The sequence below is a fragment of the Etheostoma spectabile genome, chromosome 5 (assembly GCF_008692095.1).
Source record: "Etheostoma spectabile isolate EspeVRDwgs_2016 chromosome 5, UIUC_Espe_1.0, whole genome shotgun sequence".
In the NCBI taxonomy this organism is placed as follows: Eukaryota; Metazoa; Chordata; class Actinopteri; order Perciformes; family Percidae; genus Etheostoma; species Etheostoma spectabile.
Window position 1 is genome coordinate 1,143,209 of NC_045737.1, and position 25,597 is coordinate 1,168,805.

General features: G+C 40.1%; 2 protein-coding genes and 1 long non-coding RNA gene across 4 annotated transcripts in view; 2 read left to right on the forward strand and 1 right to left on the reverse strand.

Moving 5' to 3' along the window:
- abcb9 (ATP-binding cassette, sub-family B (MDR/TAP), member 9) overlaps nucleotides 1-14,050 on the forward strand; it is a 15,556-nt gene extending 1,506 nt beyond the window's left edge. The window contains exons 2-11 of the mRNA XM_032516077.1: nucleotides 4,631-4,745; nucleotides 6,618-6,748; nucleotides 6,852-7,057; nucleotides 7,141-7,338; nucleotides 7,481-7,609; nucleotides 7,698-7,886; nucleotides 9,074-9,247; nucleotides 10,420-10,579; nucleotides 10,922-11,058; nucleotides 11,148-14,050. Coding sequence (XP_032371968.1) covers nucleotides 4,631-4,745; nucleotides 6,618-6,748; nucleotides 6,852-7,057; nucleotides 7,141-7,338; nucleotides 7,481-7,609; nucleotides 7,698-7,886; nucleotides 9,074-9,247; nucleotides 10,420-10,579; nucleotides 10,922-11,058; nucleotides 11,148-11,462 — 1,754 coding nt within the window. The 3' untranslated portion in view covers nucleotides 11,463-14,050. The remainder of the gene's footprint in view (nucleotides 1-4,630; nucleotides 4,746-6,617; nucleotides 6,749-6,851; nucleotides 7,058-7,140; nucleotides 7,339-7,480; nucleotides 7,610-7,697; nucleotides 7,887-9,073; nucleotides 9,248-10,419; nucleotides 10,580-10,921; nucleotides 11,059-11,147) is intronic.
- The window catches only part of vps37ba (VPS37B subunit of ESCRT-I a), a 24,598-nt gene continuing 10,301 nt past the window's right edge, over nucleotides 11,301-25,597 (forward strand). The window contains exon 1 of one of the 2 annotated variants that reach the window (XM_032516089.1): nucleotides 11,301-11,437. Coding sequence is in view for 1 of the 2 variants with exons in the window: in XM_032516088.1 (XP_032371979.1) it covers nucleotides 14,628-14,732 (105 nt within the window). In the remaining variant the exon portion in view is untranslated. Of the gene's footprint in view, nucleotides 11,438-14,522; nucleotides 14,733-25,597 lie in introns of those variants that run through there. The other variant, XM_032516088.1, reaches the window with a different exon arrangement.
- LOC116689537 (uncharacterized) overlaps nucleotides 15,711-25,597 on the reverse strand; it is a 17,321-nt gene continuing 7,434 nt past the window's right edge. Inside the window, exon 4 of the long non-coding RNA XR_004332024.1 lies at nucleotides 15,711-15,722. This is a non-coding gene — a long non-coding RNA (uncharacterized LOC116689537). The remainder of the gene's footprint in view (nucleotides 15,723-25,597) is intronic.

Here is a 25,597-nt window from a genome sequence, read left to right on the forward strand (position 1 = left end):
TGTTTCAGTGGTGTCCATTAAACTTAATAATTAATATTATATATATATATATATATATATATATATATAAGTAATTGTAGTCTGAAAACACTTTTCCATCTTTTTAGTTTGGCACACAACCAAGCGGGCAAAAACTTATTGTGAGCCTAAGTCAATATTCGAGTCGCATCAAAATTTGCAAAGGGACGGATTTGGATTACTAGTTAAATTAGGTAAACATTAAAAAAATATGCATGGTAGCAAATGGGAAGAAACTGTTTGAATTGAGCCATGGATTTAAAATACGACATGCGTCAATTTAATATATATTTTATTTATATATATATTTATATTTAATACAGAAGAAAGTTTCAGTTTATTGTAAGTTTGTTGCATAACCACTGAGTTTGGTGTGAAACCGCTCAGCTAGCTAGCTAGCTTAGCTCTGTTCCATAACACATGTAATGAGACTTCATCCATGCTACTTTGTTTGTGTGAAGTCTTTCTAATTACGTATTTTCACAGTTGTAAACTTCAGCAGTTTGAAAATAATTTGTGACTGTAGCTTTTAAACTGTCAAACATCATATGTGTAATTCATGGCTCTATTCAAACCGTTGACTACCGTTCATATTTTTCCCAAATTAAGATCCCATGGTGGTCTACCGGAAGTGGAGGGACTTTTCCTCTCCATATAAGCACTTAATCTAAATTCCTTAAACATTACATACATGCACTTTAGTTAAATTATGTGAACATTATATATACAGTATATAGTGTGTGTGTATATATACACACCACACCACACAACACACACACACACACACCACACACACACACACACACACACACACACACACACGTTCAAAAGTTTGGGGTCACCCAAACAATTTTGTGTTTTCCTGAAAAGTCACACTTATTCACCACCATACGTTGTGAAATGAATAGAAAAATAGAGTCAAGACATTGACAAGGTTAGAAATAATGATTTGTATTTGAAATAAGATTTTTTTACATCAACTTTGCTTTCGTCAAGAATCCTCCATTTGCAGCAATTCCCAGATTGCAGCCTTTGGCATTCTAGCTGTTCATTTGTTGGATGAGGTAATCGGAGAAATTGCACCCCACGCTTCCAGAAGCAGCTCCCACAAAGTTGGATGGGTTGGGGCATTCCTGGTACCATACGGTCAAGCTGCTCCCACAAAAGCCAATGGGGTTCAGATCTGGTGGACTGCGCTGGCCACTCCATTACCGATAGAATACCAGCTGCGCTTCTGCTCTAAATAGTTCTTGCACAATTTGGAGGTGTGTTTAGGGGTCATTGTCCTGTTGTAGGATGAAATTGGCTCCAATCAAGCGCTGTCCACTGGGTATGGCATGGCGTTGCAAAATGGAGTGATAGCCTTCCTTATTCAGAATCCCTTTTACCCTGTACAAACTCCCACCTTACCAGCACCAAAGCAACCCCAGACCATCATATTACCTCACCATGCTTAAAGATGGCATCAGGCAGTCTTCAAGCATCTTTTCATTTGTTCTCGGTCTCACAAACGTGTTCTTTGTGATCCAAACACCTCAAACTTGGATCATCCGTCCACAACACTTTTTTCCCGTCTTCCTGTCCAATGTCGTGTGTCTTTTGCCCATCTTAATCTTTTTCTTTTATTGGCCCGTCTCAGAAATGGCTTTTTCTTTGCCACTCTGCTGAAGCCCAGAATCCCGCAGGCCGCCTCTTCAACTGTAGATGTTGACACTGGTGTTTTGGGGTACTATTTAAGAAGATGCCAGTTGGGGACCTGTGAGGGTCTGTTTCTCAAACTAGAGACTCTAATGTACACTTGCTCAGTGTGTGCAACGCGGCCTCCCACTTCTTTTTCCTTTAGAATTAAAATAGCCCCACACCTCATACATCTTTCCAATGCTTAGAGATAGGCAGGGATACTTTTATAAATCATCTCTCAATGCAAATCAAACCAGGTATTAGTCTAACTGAAATAAAACCATGCCTATCTCTAAGCATGGTGAAGAGTATGGATGATGTGGGGCTATTTTAATTCTAAAGGCCAAGGGAACTTTATCAGGGCATAATATCCGAATTCAGGAAATAAACGGCCTTTAATAATAAAATCTGCTGCCTTATGGGAATTTAACATAGGGGTTGTATACTTATGACCCCTGTATTTTAAATAAGAACATATTTATACAATACGTTATTTATTCACAAAGAAATTGGTGTCCTTAAAGGTTGGATTTTACCTCATTTTTTAATTTAGGTATTAAAATAAATTCTCAAAACATGATTTTTTTATTCCTCTTTTTAGTCAACTTAAGCATGGTGTATGTAACTTTTGAGCCCCACGTAGCCTTCTGAGCCAATGAGCAAACACACATGTACCATTAGAACACTGGAGTGATAGTTGCTGGAAATGGCGCTCTACACCTATGTAGATATAGCCACCAACAACCACATTTGCAGCAGAATAGTCATTTACCACATTAGCAATGTATGAGTGGATTTCTTCAAATTAAGACTAGTTTAAAGTTATCTTCATTGAAAGTACAGTGCTTTTCATTCAAAAATAAGGACCATTTCAATGTGACCCCAAACTTTTGAACGGTACACATAAATATATATATATATATATATATATATATATATATGTATGTGTATTTATAGATGTACTGTATATATGTATGTGTGTGGATGTTTTAAGCACTTTAGTTAAATCATGTAAACATAACTTATATGTTCAAAGAACTTGCTTCTGAGGAAAGTACAAATTGAAAGGTAAATGTTTCCCATAACCCAAAATACATATGTGGGTGTCGAACTTGCATAACATCTGCTTGTATAATCTAGCATGAGATTTAAGAGGCCAAACCATCACATCCCTGCGGTTAAAATGCAGTCATAGAATGTCACTACATTGTACAGTGACAATTAAAAATAAAGGTTTTTTTTAAAATGATATGTTAGTATAAGGAAATGTTGTGCGATGTGATGCAAACGTTACAAGCATTATTCAAAGCAGAAGTGTGTATATTTTTTTTACTATTCACAGGGCATTTGTCATTATCTCCACAACTTCAAAACCTCAATGACGGCAGAAGGGCTTTCCCTCTCTTTCACATGCAGTGCTCCATGTGTGAGAATATAAACAAAGTCACATGACCGGGGGCAGAGGGCATCTCTGAGTTATAGTGGCAAAATAATTCACCACAAAATTGGATGATTTGGTGATTTCCCTTGATTTAATGATGTGCTTATCATATGGATGCAGCAAAAAAGAAAGAAGAAAGTGTATTTTGGATTTTTCTCCAGAGGGGAAGCTTAGCCAATCAAGGCAAATGGGCTGTTGCCCAGGCAACAATAGCCCATATCTGTGCACGTCCTTGCAATACTTTGACTTCAACACCGGTTCCTAAAAAAAACTTTTTATAATACCAATTTTATAAAACAAAAAGAAATGACAGCAACACACCTACGTGAGCCCTGTCTCTCTTTGTAACGTAGAGTTTTTTCTGCCCGCCTCTACAACGTGTAACGCTAACAGCCAATCACAAGCATTATTAGATCTAGGTAGAAGCATGCTGCATGCTTATTGGCTGACTGATACTCCTGACAAGGCATTTTTCAATACTCAATACTTTAGAGGCAATAACGTCCAAAAAGTAGCCCAAAAAAGTATTGTCTTTGGTACAAAGGATTGCAACACTCTAGTGCAACAGCTCAGTGTCTTGGCACTTGTGTTTAAGTACTGAGTCTATAGTTTTTGATTGTGTTATTCATTCCAGATTGTGCAACACTTAGTTATTGCTCTCATTATGAGCAACTACGTTGCAACACTTCAATGTCAAAAGTAAAACAGTCTGGGCTTTGATTTCCTTATGTTTTACACAGACACAACATTAGAGCTAGGAGATAAAAACAGTGGTGAAAGGACCTTACAGCACCTTATTGAAGATGCAGTGCATATATTGGTGCAGTGTTTTTCAATAAATAATAGCATTCATTTTTTTTTTGATCATGATTGTTTTGTGATTTGTATTCTATCATCTACTGGCTTGATCTATGTGACTTGATTCTGAAAGCAGTTATGAAATCTTGAAGAACAAAGCAATACAAAGCAAGGTTCAGTTCACAATGTTCTAAAGACACACAAGAATATACACCTTTCCTACCAATCTCTCCATTCACTTCCATGACATGAGAGTAGGTAAGAAAGTGGCTCCATAGGACAGGAGGACCGGTTCAGTGTAGGTTCACGCAGATACATCTTCAGAAAGCAAAACAGTGTACTGTAACGATGTATAAGACAAATTTACAATAATAGTTAAAACAGAATGGTATGTAACAGATTCACACACACATGATAAGCTTTCAAACACATAAAATGCCCCCTCGCCTTAAAAAAAACTCCCACCAGAGTAAATGATGACCCCTTTAACAAGGGCTGCAATTAACTTTTTATTTGGTATGAGTCCGATGATTATTTTCCCAGTCAATCTTTGTGTCTATCAGAAAATGTAGAAAAATGTCTATTGCTGGCATATATTTTTTTTTACAAGGGGACTCAGAGTTTCTTATTTCTTCCCAAAAGATATTCAGTGTATGTTCACATAATGTTTCGGCCTCCCTCTCTAACCTGCAGGTGAGGCCTTCATACCGTACTACTATGGGAAAGCAATAGACAGCATTGTGGTACACCGGAGCATGGAGCACTTCGCTAAGCCTGTTATCACACTGTCGGTGCTGGCTATTGCCAGGTGAGTATCAGGAGACCATCAGAAGACGTGTTGTGTATCATCACAAGTGTCACCCCCTAATGGAAGTCGAGTACAGATTTGAGTCGTGCATGCGTCACTTTGCGACAAGTAGCATGCAAGATGCTAACGAGAGACTTCTGTAATACAGTAACACAGTACTGCGATCCGAGCTGCAATGTTACCCTATAGGGAAAATGGTCATTGTCAATTTCGTCCAGTAAGTGCTGTTTTTGCCACTGATATGCTTAGGTGGTTATTAGGGCTGCACAATTAATCGAATTTTAATCGCGATCACGGTTTGGACTTCCCACGATCAAATTTGCGTGATCGAGCGATTATTTTTTATAAAGCGTCATTTCATAATCTCCGTTGTTTGCATAGCCATTCTCCCCACTCCTAAGCCGTCTGCTCATGACCAGTCATGTAGTTCCCTGCACCCCGTGCAGCTAGTTTCTAGATGTAGACAGTCACGAGGACAGATAGTACGTGAGGAAAACTCAACAGATGCACGTCGGTAATACTAGTCTCAAGGTTTACCGTTTACCAGTAACGCAACACTTTGTCCCATTCTGTGTTTTTCAACACAGCATGGACCATGCTAGTCGGTGCTAGTTAGCGTCTGTTAGCTGTTAGCTAGTCGTCCTTTACTGTTAGCTCTTCTAGGCGCACCGGTGCTAATGTCCTCTCCGCTGCATGCTGTTTATATGTATGGTTAATTTGTGCTGTTACATGACCCCATTTCGTTGTAAGCCTTGCCTGTGTTGGATCTTTCTACCTCTCTCGTCCTACTCTCTCTCCTCTTACCTCCGCCACCCGCCACAACACGGCCGCCGGCCCACCTTCGTATTTGTCTACAGTTTTAATTTTTCATTAACACAGCTGTATATTGTTAGTAGTGGGCCAAACCTGATTTGTACCAGTGTTTCCGCGGGTAACTGTTTATCTGCGGGACCGCTACGGCGAAGAACACAGAAGAAGTTTTTGAACTAACTTCAGTTTGTAGAGTAACAGCGTGGGAGACGCAGCTGCTGTACCGAAGCCTGGACCAGGACCAGAGATGTGACCCATGGCCAGAATATCATTTCATAAAAATGCAGCGCAGTGAAGATACACGTTTAAATACACCCAACAAGGTGTGTATCCGCCGTTCGACCCATGCTGGACCCGTTCATAATGATCAGCCGTCTCTCTGTGATAGGTCCATCACACTCCCTCTTGCAGTTATAAATAGCCTAGGTGACAATAAAATTTGTTTTGGTTAAAATCCAAATATCGTGAGATAATCGTGTCAAATTTGTCAAAATCAATCGCGATTATCATTTTGGCCATAATCGTGCAGCCCTAGTGGTTATCATAACCGCATTATTCAGTTAACTGTTTAACCAGAAATAGCTCCGAAATTGGTATCGCCAAACCGTAACAAAATCGTAACAAAATGGTAAAGTTACTGTTTATTTACATGGAGTAAAACATGGCTTTAGCAATTTCAAAAATGTTTTTATGTTTGAAAAAAGGATCATACTTTTTAACAGAGGTGGACATCCTGGGGGCCTGTCTCTCCCCCCTTTCATATCTAAGCTGTCCGGGTGATTAAAGGTGCAAATGCACCAAAACAATAACCTTAAAAAAAGAAGAAGAAAAAAGACATCCTTAGAAATCCTTTTCCCTATGTTGTCAGACACTAAGAATAATAATCTGAGCCTGTCAGTGGCAAAATGAGCAACTCTACTGCCGACTGCAGCAGTCTTGCTTAAAACTGGACCAATGTCAAAGACTGTTGTTCCCATCAGTCACGTAGAATCAAAAACTTATGAAAATAGGGTCCAGGTTGAAAAAGTTAAATGCTTTGTCACACCTTTGCCCTCTCCTCAGTTCCCTTGCAATGGGAGTACGTGGAGGAGTCTTCACACTGACGATAGCAAAATTAAACCTTCGGCTTAGGAACCATCTCTTCAGAACTCTGATGAGGCAGGAAATTGGCTTTTTTGATGAAAACCATACAGGTGATATAGATGTGATATCTGCACTACTGTTTTCTCCCCCTGTGTGGGGGTCCTCTTCAACAGAGCAGTCCTAACGTTTTATCATGCCGATATCCCCTTGTAGGTGACATCCTTTCACGTCTGTCAGCTGACACCACCCAGGTGAGTGACCTGCTTTCCCTGAATATCAACATCTTCCTGCGGAGCACCATCAAGGGCATTGGTGTCTTCATCTTCATGTTTGGGATGTCCTGGAAGCTCACACTGGTGGCCCTCATGGGATTCCCTTTCATTGCCGTTGTCTCTAAACTTTATGGCAATTACTACAAGGTAAATTAGATTGGTTTATGTGTAAATCCTTTTGTTTACAGATACAATTAAATTAACTTTTGTGTTGTTTTTTTCTATTCAAGAAATTGACCAAAGAGGTGCAAACAATCCTTGCAGATGCCAATAAAGTTGCAGAGGAAACCATTTCATCCATGAGGACAGTACGGAGCTTTGCCAATGAATGTGGGGAGGCCGAGTCCTACTATGGCAAGCTTTTGGTCATGTTCCAGCTCAACAAAAAACAAGCCCTGGCCTATGCTGGCTACATGTGGTCCAGTAGTGTAGGTATCAGCAGTTGTCGATTCAGATTAAAAACTATAAACCTGTTTTTAGATTTTATCTACCTTACTAATACAGTAGCTGTATGTATGCATGCATGTATGTACAGTGTGGGTATCAATAAGATCTCCGTGTGTTTTTCAGATCTCAGAGCTTGCTTTAGAGGTTTCTATGCTCTACTATGGCGGCCACCTTGTAATAACCGGTCAGATGAGTAGCGGTGCCTTGATATCTTTTTTCATATACATGCTGGAACTGGGAGAATGTCTTCAGGTTTCATCAGTTTTATTAATTTCTTTCATAATGTGTGTATGAAGACACGTAACCCCTTAACCAAAGTCATGTATGGTTTACTTTATAGAATATTGCTTCGGTGTACACGGGCCTCATGCAGGGAGTTGGAGCAGCTGAGAAGGTTTTCGAGTACCTGGACAGGAAACCCAAACACCCAGCTGATGGCACAGAGGCTCCAGACACATGCACCGGTGTGGTGGAATTTAAAGATATCAAGTTTGCCTACCCAACACGCCCTGAAACTGAAATTCTCAAGGTTTGTTCTGAAGGATCTTGTTGCCATCATGTGTTGATAAACCGTACAAGTCTTTGGCTCACAGTACCAGAGTCTGGTGGTGGTGGGGGGGGGTTCATGTAAGGTCACCCCTGGTCTCACATTGCAAGACCTACTGTATATTCACAACATTGTGGAGTAAGGTCTGGCTACATCACAAACACATTCTAGTAAAGGTGAAAAAATTCTCTGGGTTGTTTAAATGTCTTTTAACCAATCACAGTCGTCTTGGGCGGAGCTAATAGTGCGTTCCATGTGCCTCGCCAGCCGAAACTGGGAATGATGTCACACCCGAGTCAAACGTGTTTCTATTTACAAGTCAGATTTTTGCTGTTTTCAGCGAAAATCCGACTATGTCAAAATCAAAACTATGACAAAATCAAGACTATGACAAAATCAAACTATGACTAGAAATAGTAGTTGTAGTACAGTAGGTCATGGCGTAGCAGGGCGTAGTAGTGCACTGCAGGGTGTAACAGGGCATAGCAGTACGAGCAGGGTGTAGTAGGGCACTGGAAGGTTTAACAGGGCATAGCAGTACGTAGCAGGGTGTAGTAGGGCACTGGAAGGTGTAACAGGGCATAGCAGGACGTAGCAGGGTGTAGTAGGGCCCTTGAGGGTGGAACAGGGCATAGCAGGACGTAGCAGGTTATAGTAGGGCACTGGAAGGTGTAATAGAGCATAGCAGGACGTAAAAGTGTGTAGTAGGGCACTGGAACGTGTAACAGGGCAAAGCGGGATGTAGCAGGGTGTAGCGGGGCACTGCAGAGTACAACAGTGCATAGCAGGACGTAGCAGGTAGTAGTAGGGCACTGGAGGGTGGAACAGGGCATAGCAGGAAGTAGCAGGGCGATTACATTAGCATCTCGCTGTTTTTGTGCATACAAACAGCGTAACAACATTGTCCACAGATAGAGTATGGACAGCACTGTGTGTAAGACTGATTTAATGAGACACAAATAACACAGAAGTGTCAGGAATACAGTCCTCTGGGAATCAAGCACCACTGTCATTTTTATATTATTTGAACATAATAATAGCTTCATTTAAAGATAATTCAATTGTGTGTGAATATCAGCAATTGATAACACCAAACCAAAAATATCTGTTGCCCCCTCGAAAACCCCTAATTTCTTTACTATGTTTCAAGTTTGTGGTGTGTTTTGCAGGGAGTGTCATTCACTTTGCGGCCTGGGGAGGTGACCGCCCTTGTGGGTCCTTCAGGCAGTGGAAAGAGCTCCTGCGTGAGTCTGCTGGAAAACTTCTACCTTCCTCAGCAAGGCCAAGTGCTGCTGGATGGAAAGCCCATACACACCTTCCAGCATGACTACCTCCACTCCAAGGTCAGACCACATCAGTGGGATTCTTTGTGGACAGAATGTGTTCTTTTAAAGTTTAAAGGTGCCCTGCCACATCTATTTCATTACTTTGTGGTAATGTCTGAAGTTCTATCATGGACTCTGTAACATTTTTTTGTGGAAAAACGCCTTGGTTAAATTGTTCCAAACCATTCTAGCGTGGTATAGAAAGCCTGCAGGAAGACTCAGTTCCATTTGTACCAGTTCTCATTAATATTCAAACAGCTAAGCTGCTTAACTCTGATTGGCTAACTGCAAGCCAACAACAGTTTCATTTACCCAGCGCAACTGGGTGAGCTCATGAATGGTAATGAGCTCAGGCAACATGACATCAGACTGACCAGCTGTTGTGATTGGTCTGATTTCTCCACTTATTTCTTTGCAGTGGCTAGAGTTGACAGAGGAGGTAGCAGTTCATCTTCACATTCACCACATAACCCAAACACATATGAACCTGACAGATTTTTTAAAACAAATGCAAGTAAAAATGGTTTTGTGTGGCAGAGCACCTTTTAATACTTGCATATTCTTTATTTGTCTTATTATCAAAAAATAGAACAAATGAGCCCAAAACTAATAATGTGTAAATCTTACTCTGTACTTTACAACTTTCCTTCCTTGTTTGTGGCACTCAAACCCAAACCAAGATTGTTGTTCCCATCAGAAATTTAGACCAAAACATAGAAAGATACCCTTTAATATCAAAAACGTTTTGGCATTAATTAAATCATCATTTCAAAGCGAAACATTGGGTAAACTAGGAAGGTAAACTACAGACTCCATTTACTTAAGATAGCACAGACAAACTGATGTGGGTTTTTTTTAGATTATTTTTGGGCATTTACGCCTTTAATCACTGACATAGCTTAGATATGAAAGGAGAGAGAGAGAGAGAGGGAAGACATGTAGGACATCGCCACATGTCAAGTTCAAATCCTGGTCCTCTGTGTCAAGGAATAAACCTCTACATGTGGGCACATGCTTTACCAACTGAGCTACCCGGGTGCCCAAACTGATGTGTTTTGTGGACAACAGAACTCTATGGCACAGAGGAACAAGCTATATGAGACTTTTGCTACATACTATACTTGTTACTGTGATCAATTCATTGTTGGTTAAGGTCTTTCACACATAAGACCATCAATTTGTTTCTGCAGGTAGCTCTTGTGGGCCAGGAGCCTGTGCTGTTTGCCCGGACGGTGGAGGAGAACATCACCTATGGCCTGACTGACGTCCCAATGGAGACTGTGGTGCAGGCTGCCATCAAGGCCAATGCCCACGATTTTATCACTTCCCTCCCTACAGGCTATGGAACAAGTAATTATTATTTATATGTGTTCGTTTAGAGGTCAGCTGTTGATGTATTAGTAAAGAAAAAGATAGACCCTGTCAGTAATCATAACATTTTTATACTGAATTAAATGAGATTTTAATATTGCCCTCATACTAGCATTCCTGTTCTGGTCTCTTGCTAGAAATCTCCCGGTTTATTTTTAGGCTCAATGGGATCTTGTCCCCAATTAACATCTTTTTACAATTATTATGTTGGTTTTGGAAGAGTACTGTGGGTTTTATAAGAAGGAAATGGAGTTAACTGTCATCTCTGCTATATTAAGATGAAGTCATGCAGCAGAATTACTGCTCCATTTTATTCACCAGGTGTTGGAGAGAAAGGCACCCAGTTGTCAGGGGGGCAGAAACAAAGGGTGGCCATCGCAAGAGCTCTCATCCGCAACCCTCGTGTTCTTATCCTGGACGAGGCGACCAGCGCCCTAGATGCAGAGAGTGAACACATTGTGAGTGGAACATTAATTACCTTTTGGATGTCTCAGAGAGCTGCTGATTCATCTCATTTTGTTAATCTCTAATAATATGTCTTCTGCAGGTTCAGAACGCTCTAAACAATGTCATGCAGGAGCGCACGGTGTTGGTGATCGCCCATCGGCTCAGCACTGTGGAGAAGGCAGACAACATCATTGTGATTGACAGGGGCCATGTGGCTGAACAGGGGTCTCACAGTCAGCTGATGGCCAGTGGGGGGCTATACTATAAGCTGGTGCAGAGGCAGGTACTGGGCATGGAGACAGGGGCGGAGGTCCTCAATAAATCTGAAAAACTCAGCTGGACGTGTGATGGTGGAAGGCAGAGAAAAAGGCAAAGCAGCAGTGGCAGTGAGTCTGAACACAATTTGCGCTACTGAGAATGAACTGTAGGGTGGGAAAATGGGAAAGAATTGTTGGAAGGGTTGATTCTTTCTGTATATTCTGGGATTCAAACCATATGTACTGTAGAAACTGTTTTGTGCAGAAATTCAGAAGTGTGAAGTCCCTTCACTGAAATCCAGGAGCTTGATGTATTTTATTGTAATTTGATGTCATGTCAGAATCAGGTCAGGTTGAGATGCAGTTATAGACAAACTGAGAGGTATTATGAAGTAAAAATATAGTTGAATGTCTTAAAACACATCATAGAGCATTGATTCCCAACCAGGGGTACTGGTACCCAAGTAGAGACGTTTTGATACCATGTCCCTCCCGATACTGATTTTGATGCCTGAACTGAACTTGGCCGATACCGAGTACCGATCCGATACCAGTGTGTTAACAATTATATATTTACTGTGTGTGTGTGTGTGTGTGTGTGTGTGTGTATATATATACACACATTACAGACGACCAGTCAATGCCCTGTATTTACTATTGAACCTACTTGTCTTCAGAAAATGAAAACACTTTGTTCAGTAGAGAAACACCCAACCTTAAATTAGAGACAATAAAAGACCATGAGCCAAGTCTCATATCTAGTGCACTGCCATACAGCTGGCAAAGATGGGACCCCAGGAGCAGAGTGTGGCAATGAAGGCTTTAATTTTTTTCCATATCACTTTTTATTTGCTTATATTAATAAAATATGTATTAATTATACAAAATAATGTACTGAAGTAATTCAAAGTAGGCTAGTGCACTTTCTTTTATAAATTTGAATTCAATTTTTGAGCCACTGGGGCTGGTGGGCAAAAAAGTTAATTTCTCACCTTGATGTCGCCACCAAGCACGCCAAGAAGAAGACGGTGACTGGATGTAGTGTACGGTGCATGTCCAACTGCAGTTCCGGGCTCTACGATTGGCCAGGCGTTCATGCTTGAGGGAGGTAACGATACTCGATTGGTTCAGGTCCTATCCCCTAACCAAATCGGCTATCCTAACCTAGGTCAATGCCTGACCTCAACTAATCGGGCTGCTTCGTAGGGCGGGTATTGCCCAGAACTGCAGTTGGATCCATAATTATGTGTACGCTGCACCCTGTAGGCTTAGGAGGTTAAACCTGATTCTGAATCACAAACAAAAGGCTCTTTTAAGAGTGTGTGTGTGTGTGTGTGTGTGTGTGTGTGTGTGTCATAGACTGTATATTTGGTCTATGGTGTGTACAGAGAATGAATGCCATACCTTTTTATATCATCTAGTTTGACACTCGGTCATAACTGAAAAATTAACATTAATTAATTAAAAAATCTAGAAACAGGTAGCAATTCTAAAAAGCTGTATCCACAATTTAGTAAAATAAAAGAGATTTAAAATGTAATATAATGCACTGTACCCAAGGCCAAATGCGAGCAGACTTCTTAGCCGTGCTGTGTAGGCTATTGCTTCTTAAAACGGCCAAGATAAATTGATTTCCGGTTTGGTCTGAACGCTAACAAGCTTTTTTTGGAATTTTTTTTTTTCTTCAGGCGAAATTACGTGGTATCGGATCGGTGCATAGACTTGCGTACTCAAACTGTCAGCTGGTATTGGTATGTATATCTGAACAAATCTACCAGCGGGTGCTTCTAAAGTTGCCAGGGGGTACGTGAAAAGATTGTAGGGTAATTTAACAGAATTTAAAAAAATATCAATTCTAATTTGTTCAAAAGAATATATACACATATAAACATGAACTACACCTGAACACTACATGTTGCCGTTTTGTAAGTCAATGGATAAATGGTTTAAGCATTCAGCTCCACTCCAAGTACTAGTGGCCTAGTAGACTAGCATTAGTATGATTGGTGACCAAACCAACCTTAATATTGGCAATTTAATAGCATGAAAAAAATTAGCAATATCCACTTTTATAAAACGCATAGTGTCATATATTTGGAATGTACGTAAGGAATCAAAGAAAGGGCATGCAGGTTCATCTGGCAGAGCTGTGGGGTACGTCAGACCAAAAGTGGCATTGCCATTAGAAATAAAACTTGAATAAATGAATGGCTACCATGACCATTACATGGGAATACGGGCATAAAATAGCAAATATGCTAAAACCTGGCTGCAATTTATCTCTCCTTGTTTTTATGAGTTTAATTTATTATTTAGTTAATATTTAAGTGTGCATTGTCCTGTCTAAATAAAATGGCATTACATGTAACTGATATATTATCTTTAAGAACAGGTGATATGCTGTAGTTGATGTACTGTATTTGGTTTGTTGTTTTATACACGTCATCATCACACTCCAGACAAAGAATGTATTGTTTAGGTTTTTCCTCAGGTTTTGTTTTTTTACTATGTTTGAATGTATTTTACTGTAGCCGGTGTAGAAATGCTTTGAGTTTCTTTTCAGGGCTGTTCAATTCCATAATTTTAATTTCACAAGTAAGCTCCAATGCTGCAATAACTACAAAGAGAAGAAAGGTGCCTTCTGTGTAGAGCTATGTGATGAAGATACATTAATTATAACTCTGACATACATAACTTAATTGTGTAAAACACTATATAAGTAAATAAAAATGAATGTGTAAAACTATACTGTATGTCTGCCTTGGAAATAAACATGTTGGATTAAAACCAAATATTGCATATCATTTCTCCTTTAAGCAACATCTTTAGATATCAATCAGTGTAAATGTGGATGTTGAAAAATACGATAAATCCCCCTTCATATGCAAATATGCTTATATTTATATATTATATATTAGAAATTTACTCAGGCTCTCTTTGCTTTTTTCATCAGCTTACTGCCATCTGTTGTGTAGCCAGTGCACAATGCAGATAAGTAATATTATAACCAGAATGTAGTTTTGAGGACTTAAATTTGCAAATAAAAAGAAGTAAGAATTAGTTGACAGTCGAAGTTAGTCAACTATTCTGCCAGTACTTCACCCATAGAGAAATAAAATATTTCTATGGCTACGCCTTGGTAGTAATTGTTTAATTTACGCCAAATTGTGGGGTTTTGCGGGAATAGCAATATTTCTGACAGCACGTGAAGGCAGCACTGGGCCTGTAACTACTTCCTGTAAGGGAAGCCCAGTCAGCTGTCACAATCTGTGAAAGGCGAGAAGAGGGACCACAGGCGAAGAGAAACACAACTAGAGCTAAAAATGTCTAGTTTTTTCAACAAGTTTAGTGCTTACACGATGGCTCAACTCAACGAAATTCTGGAGGACGACGAAAAACTTACAAAAATGGTACAGGAGATGGATGAGGTATGTTAAGCTATTCGCTTTTGTAGTCCAACGTTAGCTTCTTGCTCCTTTTTCTCGGTCACTGTTTTTTTCCTCAGCCCTTTGTTGTGCTTTACCAACATACTCTCGGTACAGTCACGGACACGGTTGCTTCACATCACGTGTGGGATTAAATCAAAAATATGTGTTGTCTACGGAACTTAAATGTTCTGAAACCTAAAATAGGCTACACATCGTTAACCTTGGGACGGAGCAAGGGCTAGCATTGTCTCAAGTTTTAACTCGAGGATTCCCAGTTTGCGACATTGTTGCTCCGTCCAAACTGTACAACGTCAGCGTCTACACTTATGTATGAGGAGCACTTTTTAATAACCATATCATTGCGGAGTCATTTTCAGAACATATTTAAAATAAGCCACGGCCTAGCTTCGAGACTTTTTTCAGACTTCTCGTCATGCCAAACTCCACACAAATCTGCCCATGGATGACTGTTGGCGCTGGGAGCGAGGAAAACGATACTTAACACCCTTATGTAAAATATGAATTTATTAATCCCCCAGGACCATATGTAATACTTCCAACATTATAACAACAAAGATGTAATTCGTATCCGTAGCTGCAATGTTGAATAAAGCTATATGTGTAGCCTATACATTCTGAATAGGTCTAAAGTGTGAGGCCGTTAGCAAAGTAACATTAAAGGTGCTCTAAGCGACGTTGGGTGACGTCACGTCTTGACGTTGACGTTCAAAGTATTTTCTAACAAAACGACACTAGCCCCCAACCCCCACCCCCAAATCCTTCTTGTCGGTTATTGGCTGCAGTTTGTGTATGCTTGGTGGTGCAGGCTGGCACATATTGTTTTTGTTGTTTGTAGACCCTGGGCTGTCTACAAAGACTGCTCTTTTTTTTTATTTTTTATTTTTTATTTTTTTGCACTAGCTAAGTTTCCATCCACTTGTCAATCGAATTATCTGAAGTTCGGTAAAAAAAAAACTTGGGCAAATAAGGCTGATGAAAGTGTGTTTCCATCCAACGGCTTTAAAGTGAATAAAAACCCGTGCGTAATGACGTCACGAGTTGTTTTGCGATCAAATTGATTTTAGACATTTATGCTATGACAATGCAGATGCAATTCTTCTTTTATTTTCCCATCCGGCACCGATGCAAGACAACTCTTTTTTTGAGACATGTCTCGGCCTTCCATTTTCTCCGGAGGACGTCCCACGGCTTTTCCTATCCTTTGTTGGCCATTTCCTTCACGTTCTTGATAAATTAAATTCAAAAAGACTCTCGTCTCCTCGTTTGTCCACTTCCATCTGTCTTTGTTGACGCCCGCCACGTGTGCAAACAGAGCGGAAATACTGGGCGGAAGTTAACTCAAACTTCTTCTTCTTTGTTTTGTGGCGAGTTGCAACCATAAAATGACTTAAAACGTAATCGCAATTCACTATTTATGCGGAAAATAACGTTTCCATCAGCGTTTATCGCATAAGCCGTAGATTGATCAAGATAAATCCGATTAGACCAAACGTATTTCCTTTGAGTAGATCTATCAATTCCCAATTAACGTGCACCTGCATTTAGGCCTGCACGATTAATCATTATAAAATCTTGATCTCGATTCACCCTGTTCACAATTAAATTTTTAAATAACTTTGATTCTCATTTCATTTTACGAGCCGACTGCATCACAAACGTTACTACTTCCTTCTGTGAGTTTTAAACATATACTGTATAAAATAGGTTTTAAAGCCCTCCCAAGCACTGCACTGCTCTCCCTTCTCTTTGTTGAAGCTTCTGAAGGCTTGTGGTGATGCGCAATGTGCTATAGGTGCCAAAAGAAATCTGTTTGGTAGGCCTACTGCCAATTTATTTTGTTTTGTCATGATCCAAAAATAGAATAGAATTGTGATATTCATTCTAAGCAACAAAAAAAAAAATCATGATTCATATTTTTCCCCGAATCGTGCAGACCTACCTGCATTGCACTCTTATCACCTTGTCATGACAAGCAGCTGATAAGGTCAGTTTTTTTCCATACAGGAAGCAATTACAGGCCACAGCCTTAGACCATATAAAGAGAAAGTGCCAACAGATTTGACACATTTATATACAGCATTTGTGCTTCTGATAATTTCCCAGGGTGCTGCTGCTTCTGAAATGGTCAATTCCAGCATGCGCTTTAAGTTACCCTGCTGAATCAGTCCCACCAGATCCCTGGTGTTGGAGGAATTTTCCCACCGTGTTCTTAATGCTCTTAAAGTGCAAACTCTTCAGGAAACTCTTTCTTCCTCACTTTCTTAAACTACAGTTTGGACCCATTCGTAATTGGAAACATTAAACACTCATTGTCAGGACACAGGCAGTTTTCTTGCCTGTTGTCATGGTGCTTGGTCTTCACTCTGGCAGTTTCATTTGAGCTAATTTTGTGTAAGAGTAAGGACTAAAATGTGATTTTAAAAAAAAAAAAAAAAAAAAAAAAAAAAAAAAGGCCTCTTCTTAGACATGAGAAAAAGCTACTTTATGTAGGGCTGGAATTTAATACTTTTTAGACACAAACGAATTGCCTCTAAAGTATCAAAAAATGCCTTGTCATTCATTACCCAATTTCAATACCTAAGGAGGTAATCTTATCAGCGTCAGTGAGCCAATAAGCATGCAGTTTGCTTCTAATAAGATCTAGTAATGTTTATGATTAGCTGTGTAATCTTACACCTCATAGAGGCAGGAAGGAACAACTCCACGTTAGGCACAGAGAGACAAGGCTCACGTAGTAAGATTTGTCCCGTAATTTATTTTTGGAATCAAAAAAACTATAGTTCAGGAACTGGTATCGAAGTTATGGTATTGGTATCGATACCTGTGTCCAATATTTTTGAACGGTAGCCAGCCCTATACTACAGCAAAAACCAGAGGAATACAGTCAGGTGTTATTAGCTGGTTGGGTGGATGTTGTGCTGTCTGTAAGCTGGCCTTCTTATGTTGTCAGTTTTGTTTTGGATCTGCACCCAGTCTGATTGTCCCCATAGTTTCATTTTCCACTTCCCAGTAGCTTACAGAGAGGGAGGGACTTGTTTACTGCAATGACTTGTGTAATTTAAATTGGTCATAAGATTATAGGAGAGATGGTATGGAGTGAACCAGACAAGTAAAGACATGCCTGATCCAAAGGTGGAGCTGTAACCTGCATGGGAACAGAGGCGGTTGGTGTCATAAGACACTGAGTGCAACCTGAGATTGCTGAGATCTTTTGGATTATACAGCTGTAGTATATAGATGAGGGATGAGAAGCTTATTGCCTACAGCAAAGCACGTTTTTTGCAGCACGCGTTGCCTTTTGAATAATGCAAATGGTTCTGTCTTGAATTTGTTTAGATTAAAGGCATCCTGTTTTTCCACATGAATTGACCATAAATGGCCCACACCTATACTACTGGTCCTGTTATACACTATTTGCGACTTTTATGTGTGGATCTGTGTTATGATGGGCTGTTTGTGGCTTGTGTTTTGAGGCGAGCTCAAGCAGCAAAACATTTCTAAAATGATAAGCGCTTTATTTCACTAAAGCCAGCATGATCTTTGTTTGACGGTGACCCAGTTTTATTATATCAACACATGATGTTCAAAGGTCCCATGACATGGTGCTCTTTGGATGCTTTTATATAGGTGTAGTGGTCCCCTAATACTGTATCTGAAGTCTTTTTTTATATATATACCTGAGTGGTCCCCTAATACACATATTCTGAAGTCTTTTATATAGACCTTTAGTAAATGTTAATGCTACAAGTTGCTGTATTTATAATAGCGCTTTTACCAGTCTTAACACTGCTCAAGCGCTGGCTTTACATCTACGTGAACATTCACAACCGTTCAACACACTTCATACACGGTGGCCGGGGCTGCCTTACAAAGGTTAGCCACATGCTCATCAGATAAACCATTCACACACTTCACACTCCGATGCGCAGACCGGGGACACCGGCGGTCAGTGTCTTGCCGCAGGACACTTACATATGCTGCAGGTGGAGGGATCGAACCCACCAACCTTCCCAATTGGCAGTCAACCACTCTACCACTGAGCCCCGCCGCCTTAGTGGTCCTGATACTGTATCGAAGTCTCTTTTTATATAGCTTAGTGGTCCCCTAATCCATATCTGAAGTCTCTTTATATAGATAAGTGGTCCCCTAATACTGTATCTGAAGTCTTTTTTATAGACCTAGTGGTCCCCTAATACCATATCTGAAGTCTCTTTATATATACCTTAGTGGTCCCCTGATACTATCTGAAGTCTCTTTTATAATAGACCTAGTGGTCCCCTATACCATTCTGAAGTCTCTTTTTTATAGCCTAAGTGGTCCCCTAATACTGTATCTGAAGTTCTTTATATAGACCTTAGTGGTCCCCTGATACGTATCTGAAGTCTCTTTTATATAGACTTAGTGGTACCTAATACTGTATCTGAAGTCTCTTTATAGGACTTAGTGTCCCCTAATACCATATCTGAAGTCTCTTACATATAGACCTAAGTGTCCCCCAATACTGTATCTGAAGTCTCTTTTATATAGACCTATGGTTCCCTAAATAATATATCTGAAGTCTCTTTCACAAATTCAGCCTTGGTGCAGAATTACAGCCACTAGAGCCAGTCCCACAATGGCTTTACTTAGTATGTGCCATTTCTGAGTCTGTAGCTTTTGAGGAGGGGGGGGGGGGGCAAGGTGGAGGCTGGGGGTGTGGCCCAACTGCCTCTTTGCTCGTTTGAAAGCCAGATGTCTCTCTCCTAAAGGTCAAAAGTTGAAAAGAAACTCCGGCAAACTGTCTGATTAATAGTAGTAACATTTCGAGCTAGGCCATCATCTGGCAAATTGAATGAAGGGAGATCTTTGTTTTCAAAAGTAAATTTTTTTTAGTTCTAAAAAGGTCTTCATATGAATCCAACAAATTAGCATCCAGAAATCAGCCTATTTGTGAAAAAAATGGGAGGCTTACCGACTTATAAGTAAGATATCCATCCACAGTTAATTCCAAGGATTAACTGTATTTTACAGACGCCCCCCCCCCCCGCCGCCCAACCCAAACACTCAAGGTGCCTGTTTAGAAGTCGCAGCCCACTTACTCTGACATCTCTCCTTTACTGCATGTAAAGTACCTGAGCGTGTCCGTGTGTGTGTGTATTTCAGGCCTGTGTGTAGTGTGTAATTATAACAGAGTTTAAACTGTAATTTCCCCATTAGGGATCAATAAAGAGTGTAAATTATAACATTTCTGTTAATTATAACTAACAGTGAAAGAAATGAATGCATAATAATTGTGATAATCGTGATACTGTGATTATTCTTCTGACTATAATCATACCCACAAAATCTATAATCGTTGCACCCCTATTTAGCTCTAATACTAATATTTAGATTATTTTCTAAAATAAAATGTTTTTAGCCAAATAGATAGGTCCCAGTTCTTGAGCCAAACTTTGGTTTCAAACTTCATTCTGTTCCCCACTTCTCTGTGTAACAAGTTACATTTTAACGTGGCTTTAATTGGGGTTACACAGAACTAAGTAACAAGGGAATTCATCTGTTATTTGAGCAACAATTACGAGAGCTAAGTGGGCTTCAGTCTTATTTTTTGTGAGTGGCATATTACATCAAATATTGTGGGTACACTGGATTTATGGAAAGAGTGAAGCTGAACTACTGCAAGATTCTTTTTTTTTTTTAAGGAATCGAGATTATATTGCTTTGATTCCATTTCATCTTGTCTTTGTGTTGTACTTAGTGTATTGTTATTGTTTTTTTACCTTCTATTTTGCTGTTTATGTATTAAGTGCCTTCCTTTTAAATTTTATATACATTTATTTACTTTTTCTCCAACTAAGATTATAATGCTCCCTGGATAGAAATTAACATATTTTTGTATGATATATGATGCCAAATTGTTTAAACATTGTATAACAATGTTATAATAATAGTAATAACAATTAATTTTTAACGTTTAACTTTTAATTTCATTTTTATTCTTATGTATGTGTGATATATATGTGTGCATATGTGTTTGTTGTGTTATGGTTGTCTTGCTACTGGATGCCTAAGATCTCCTTTGGGATGAATAAAGTATCTCTATCTATCTATCCATCCAACCAACCAACCAACCAACCAACCAACTAACCAACCAGTCAAATTTGCATTCCCCCAGCAAACAATGATGTGTTTGGTTTGACCCAGCACCAGCCTGCAGTTATAAATGCTATTTAAAGGTCTGCCTCCTCAGCGGGCCACTAGGAATGAGCAAAAGGGAGGCCACCTCACCTCAGGATATGATGGTGCTAAGTGCAGTGGTAAATAGACATATTTAGCTGCTTTCCTTCATAAAATGTTGTTTTCAGCCCAACACCCAAATAAGGCTGGCTCAGTCCGTTTTACAAACTATTACATAATTAAGACCCACGCTACAGTGTATTTTTAGGAGTTTTCCTACATATTCTCGCCCAATCCTGATAATATTTGCACATACTCCATACTCTTGGTTGGATGTGTGAAATGAGTTGTTTTGAGAAGTAGCAGAAGTTGTTTTTTAATTCTGTCCCGCACTGTTCACTCCGTAGCATGTTGTTCTGCAAACTTGTCTTCATGCTTTCAGGGAAAACTTGCATTAAGGGCACAATCAATTTTTACATGAAGTTCTGGTTATCTCAGATTTGGAATTATGACCCTGAGGCTGACATGAAACTACTACTTGTTATCATGCTCTGAAATATATGACACGAACACAGTGCAAAACTAAAAACATTGATGATGGGTCCTCTCCATTCAGGTGTAAACAATGATAGTGGCTGTACCCGAAATTAATCACTATTTAAAGGTTTTTTTTTTCACCGTGACACTTTGAATTGACACTGAATATTACTCTGGGCCAGTCAGTGGTATAACAAGCACTTTATTAAAGGTAAATACAAGCTGACCAATCACCCTATTAACTTAGATTGTAGTTTGTTTCACCGCTGCGACTGTAGCGATCTCGTTTAATACTGGACCAATGTCAAAAGTAGTACCCATCAGTCATTTATATGGCTGCACTATTAATATAATTTGAATCACAATTTTGGCTTCCCACGATCAAATTAGTGTAATTGAACGATATTTAAATATTCATAATGCGTCATTCTGTTCATAGAACGCTCTGTATTAAAGTCTCATTTTTGCCTCCATGAGCCAATCAGAGTTGTTCCCTGCACCGCGCAGCTTAGTTTCTGGATGTAGACAGTAAGGCGTGGATTCCCAACCCGAGCTTGACGGGTAACATCCAGGTTCGGACAGAAATGAAAAATTATGGTCGGGTTTGGGTCTGTCCGTCTGTTGATTTTGACGACGTAGTTAAGGCGGCATGCTGGTGTTGCTAAGGCGGCCGCAAGTGCTACGGGTAACCCCTGGGCACTTCCTGCTATGACATGTCAAAACGCCTGTCCTGCCAAAGATCTATTGTCATTAATAGGTTAGCCGTTAAAACTTGATAAGTCAGTAGTGTCTCAGTTGCTGTATTTTTGTTTTGGAGTCTTTCGCCTACTGCTCTTAAGTGCTCAATGCTGCATACGCTGAAATAAGTCATGTTCCATTTTGTATTGTTTTGATTTGACCAGACCGCTTACATACATACAATACATTGCTGCTGTCAGTAATGATCCTGCAGGTGATTTAAAGCCTGTATAGTTTTTTTAATGTTTGTTTTGACCTTTTGTGTTTGTGTGCGTGCCCGCCCGCCCACGGGTCCGTTTCAGAAAGCAGGTTTAATAAAAACTCTGAGTTTGTTAACCCTGAGATGAGTGAAGTTTGTTAAAACCTGAGAGAAGACGGGTAACTCCAGCCGGTTTCACAAAGAGAGGTAACTTAACCTCAGAGTCAGTTACTATGGAATGGCATGTGGTCATAGGGCGCACGCTTATGGCCCAAAATGATAATCACGATTTTGATCAAAAATTTTGATCGCCGATTATTTCACGATTATTTGTTGATTTAACCACAACACAATGTTATTGACTATAGGCTGTTTATAACTGGAGAGGGAGTGTGATGGACCCTACTCACGAGAGACGGGCTGATCATATGAAGGCTGGTCCCGGCACGGGTCGAATGGCGGACACACTGGCGTGTGTAGTGAAACGTCTGTATCTCACTGTGCTGCATTTTTATGAACTAGTGATATTCTGCCATGGGTCACATCTCGGCCCAGGTCCAGCAGTCAGTCGCACGCTGTTACTATACCAACTGAAGTTAGTTGCATTCAATAACTTCTTGTGTTCTTCGCCGTGGCGGCCGCGATAGCAGAGGTACCATGGAAACACTGGTACAAATACAGGTTTTAACCCTCATATTTAACAATATACCGCTGTGTTAATAAAAAAATAAATTTGTAGACAAATGTCAGAAGTTTGAACGCGCGGCCGCGTGCGGCGGGCGCGGAGAGTAGAGGGAGAGAGAGTAGAGGAGAGAGAGTAGGACGAGAGAGCGTAGAAAGATCCCACACAGGCACGGCATTACAGAAGAGAATGGGTAATGTAAGCAAAATTAAACCATATCCATATAAACAGCATTGCAGCGGATGCGAGGACATTAGCACGGTGCGTCCGGAGCTAACAGCTAACAGACGCTAACTAGACAACTAGCACTGGTCAGCACTGTTGTCGGGAAAAACAACAGACGGGGTCACGGGTACATAATGGTCGTTTACTGGTAAAATGGTAACCTTGAGAACTGACGATAACCGACTGCTATCTGTTGAGTTTTCCTACCGTTACTCTGTCCTTGGGACTGTCTATATCTGAAAATACTGCGGGGTGCAGTGAACTACTTGAATGGCTCAATGAGCCGACGGCTTTACGGAGCGGGAGATTGGCTTTGCAAAAAACACGGAGCGTTCTATGAAATGACGTTTATAAAAAATAATCGCTCGATCACGCAAATTGATCGAGTGGGAAGTCCAAATCGTGATCGCGATTATTAAAATCGATTAATGTGCAGCCTAATGATTGACCTACCTGGGGTCTCATTTATAAAACCGCAAGATACGTTTACGCAGAAAACAGTTGCGTGAAGCAGGATGTAATTTGCTTTTGAGACATTCCTCGCAAAAGTTGTGATTTATAAAGAATTTCCATGTGTAATAAATGTGCCGCAACCTTTTGAACATGCGTGTGATTGTGCTTAACATGTAACTCGTGCACGGCCACAAAAGGTAACGCACGTCCGTATTTATAAGGAGAAGATTGCGTGCAGGTGTGCGCTGCAATATTGTTTTTGCGCACGTAAATATAGACTTTTTGGTGCACAAAATCTTTCAGAATAGAATCTACGCAGAGTTTTGCATTTAGTGCTACTTTAAAGAAACTAGAATACAAGACATGTTTTCAGTTCTTTCACACTTTTTTGTACAGAATTCCACATGTGTTCATTCATAGTTTTGATGCCTTCAGTGATAATCTACAATGTAAATAGTCATGAAAATAAAGAAAACGCATTGAATGAGAAGGTGTGTTCAAACTATTGCCATGTACTGTATACATAATATATTTATAACGTATAGAATATAAAACATTAAATGGAGCACAAAACGACAGTTGGGGACATTAACGAACTGCTTCAAAATTAAAGGATTGATTAATAATGTAATAACAATAACTTATAACAATGACTTATTTCACCAGTAAATTGCTGCTAAACGACAAAAACAAAGCACCAGATGGATAACGGGTATTTTATAATAACTTTGAATGCACCATGAGGCTGGCGAGTTCCAAGTAAACGCACCGTCTCTGTGTCGTTTCGCCGACAACGGCAGACGCCTACAGTCCCACTTTACTTTCTCGTGGCAGCTATAGAGGCAGTGATGTTTCTTAGTGTACGGGACTCTCACACCGCCGCAAAGCCAGACAAGTCTGATCGCCAGACATATGATTGGCCACCGCAGCATGACGTACAGTGGCTTGAATAAGTTTGCACACCCATGCTAAAGTTGATTTTAAAAAGAGGAATAAAAAAACATCTTTTGGAAATTGATCTTATTACCAATTTGCTTTGTGAATGAATATTGTATTGTAAGTAAATAAATAAAAAAAGGGGGGCATAAGGATACACAGCCGTATGTTAAATTCCCATAGAGGCAAGCACATTTTTTATTTTTAAAGGCCAGTTATTTCATGGATCAGGAGACTATGCATCCTGATAAAGTTCCCTTGGCCTTTGGAATTAAAATTGCCCCCCCCCCCCCCCCCCCCCCCCTTATTACATACCCTTCACCACACCTTGATTGAGATTGGAATGGGGAGCTTTCCATAAGATCACCTCTCAATGCAAATCAAACCAGCTATTAAGCTAACTAAAATAAAACTATGCCAATCTCTAGTTATGCTGAAGGATATGTGATGATGTTGGGGGGGTTATTTTAATTCCGAAGGCCAAGGGAACTGGCTGAATAACTGGCTTTTAAAAACAAAATGTGCCTGTCTCTATGGGAATTTAACATAGGGAGGTGTATACTTATGCCCCCTGTATTTTAAGGAAGAACATTTATTTATTTACAATACGTTATTCATTCACAAAGAAAATTGGTTTCCCTTTTTAATCAACTTTAGCATGGGTGTGTAAACTTGTTCTAGCCAAGGTAGGGTTGTGTTTCTCCAGAAGTTGAGTTGGCTCACTGCGTGTTTAGCGTGTGCCCCCCCCCTGCGGCAAACCCCGCCACAGCCTAAACACTCTATCCCCCTTCAGAATGAATGGAGAGCCCTGCGTGTTTGCTGCGCCGTCTGATGGCCGACACGGGCTGTGTGAATGCCCCCTACACACTCAGCCTGTCATGAGTCCTGAATTAAAGGGAATGAACAGGTATTGCCAAA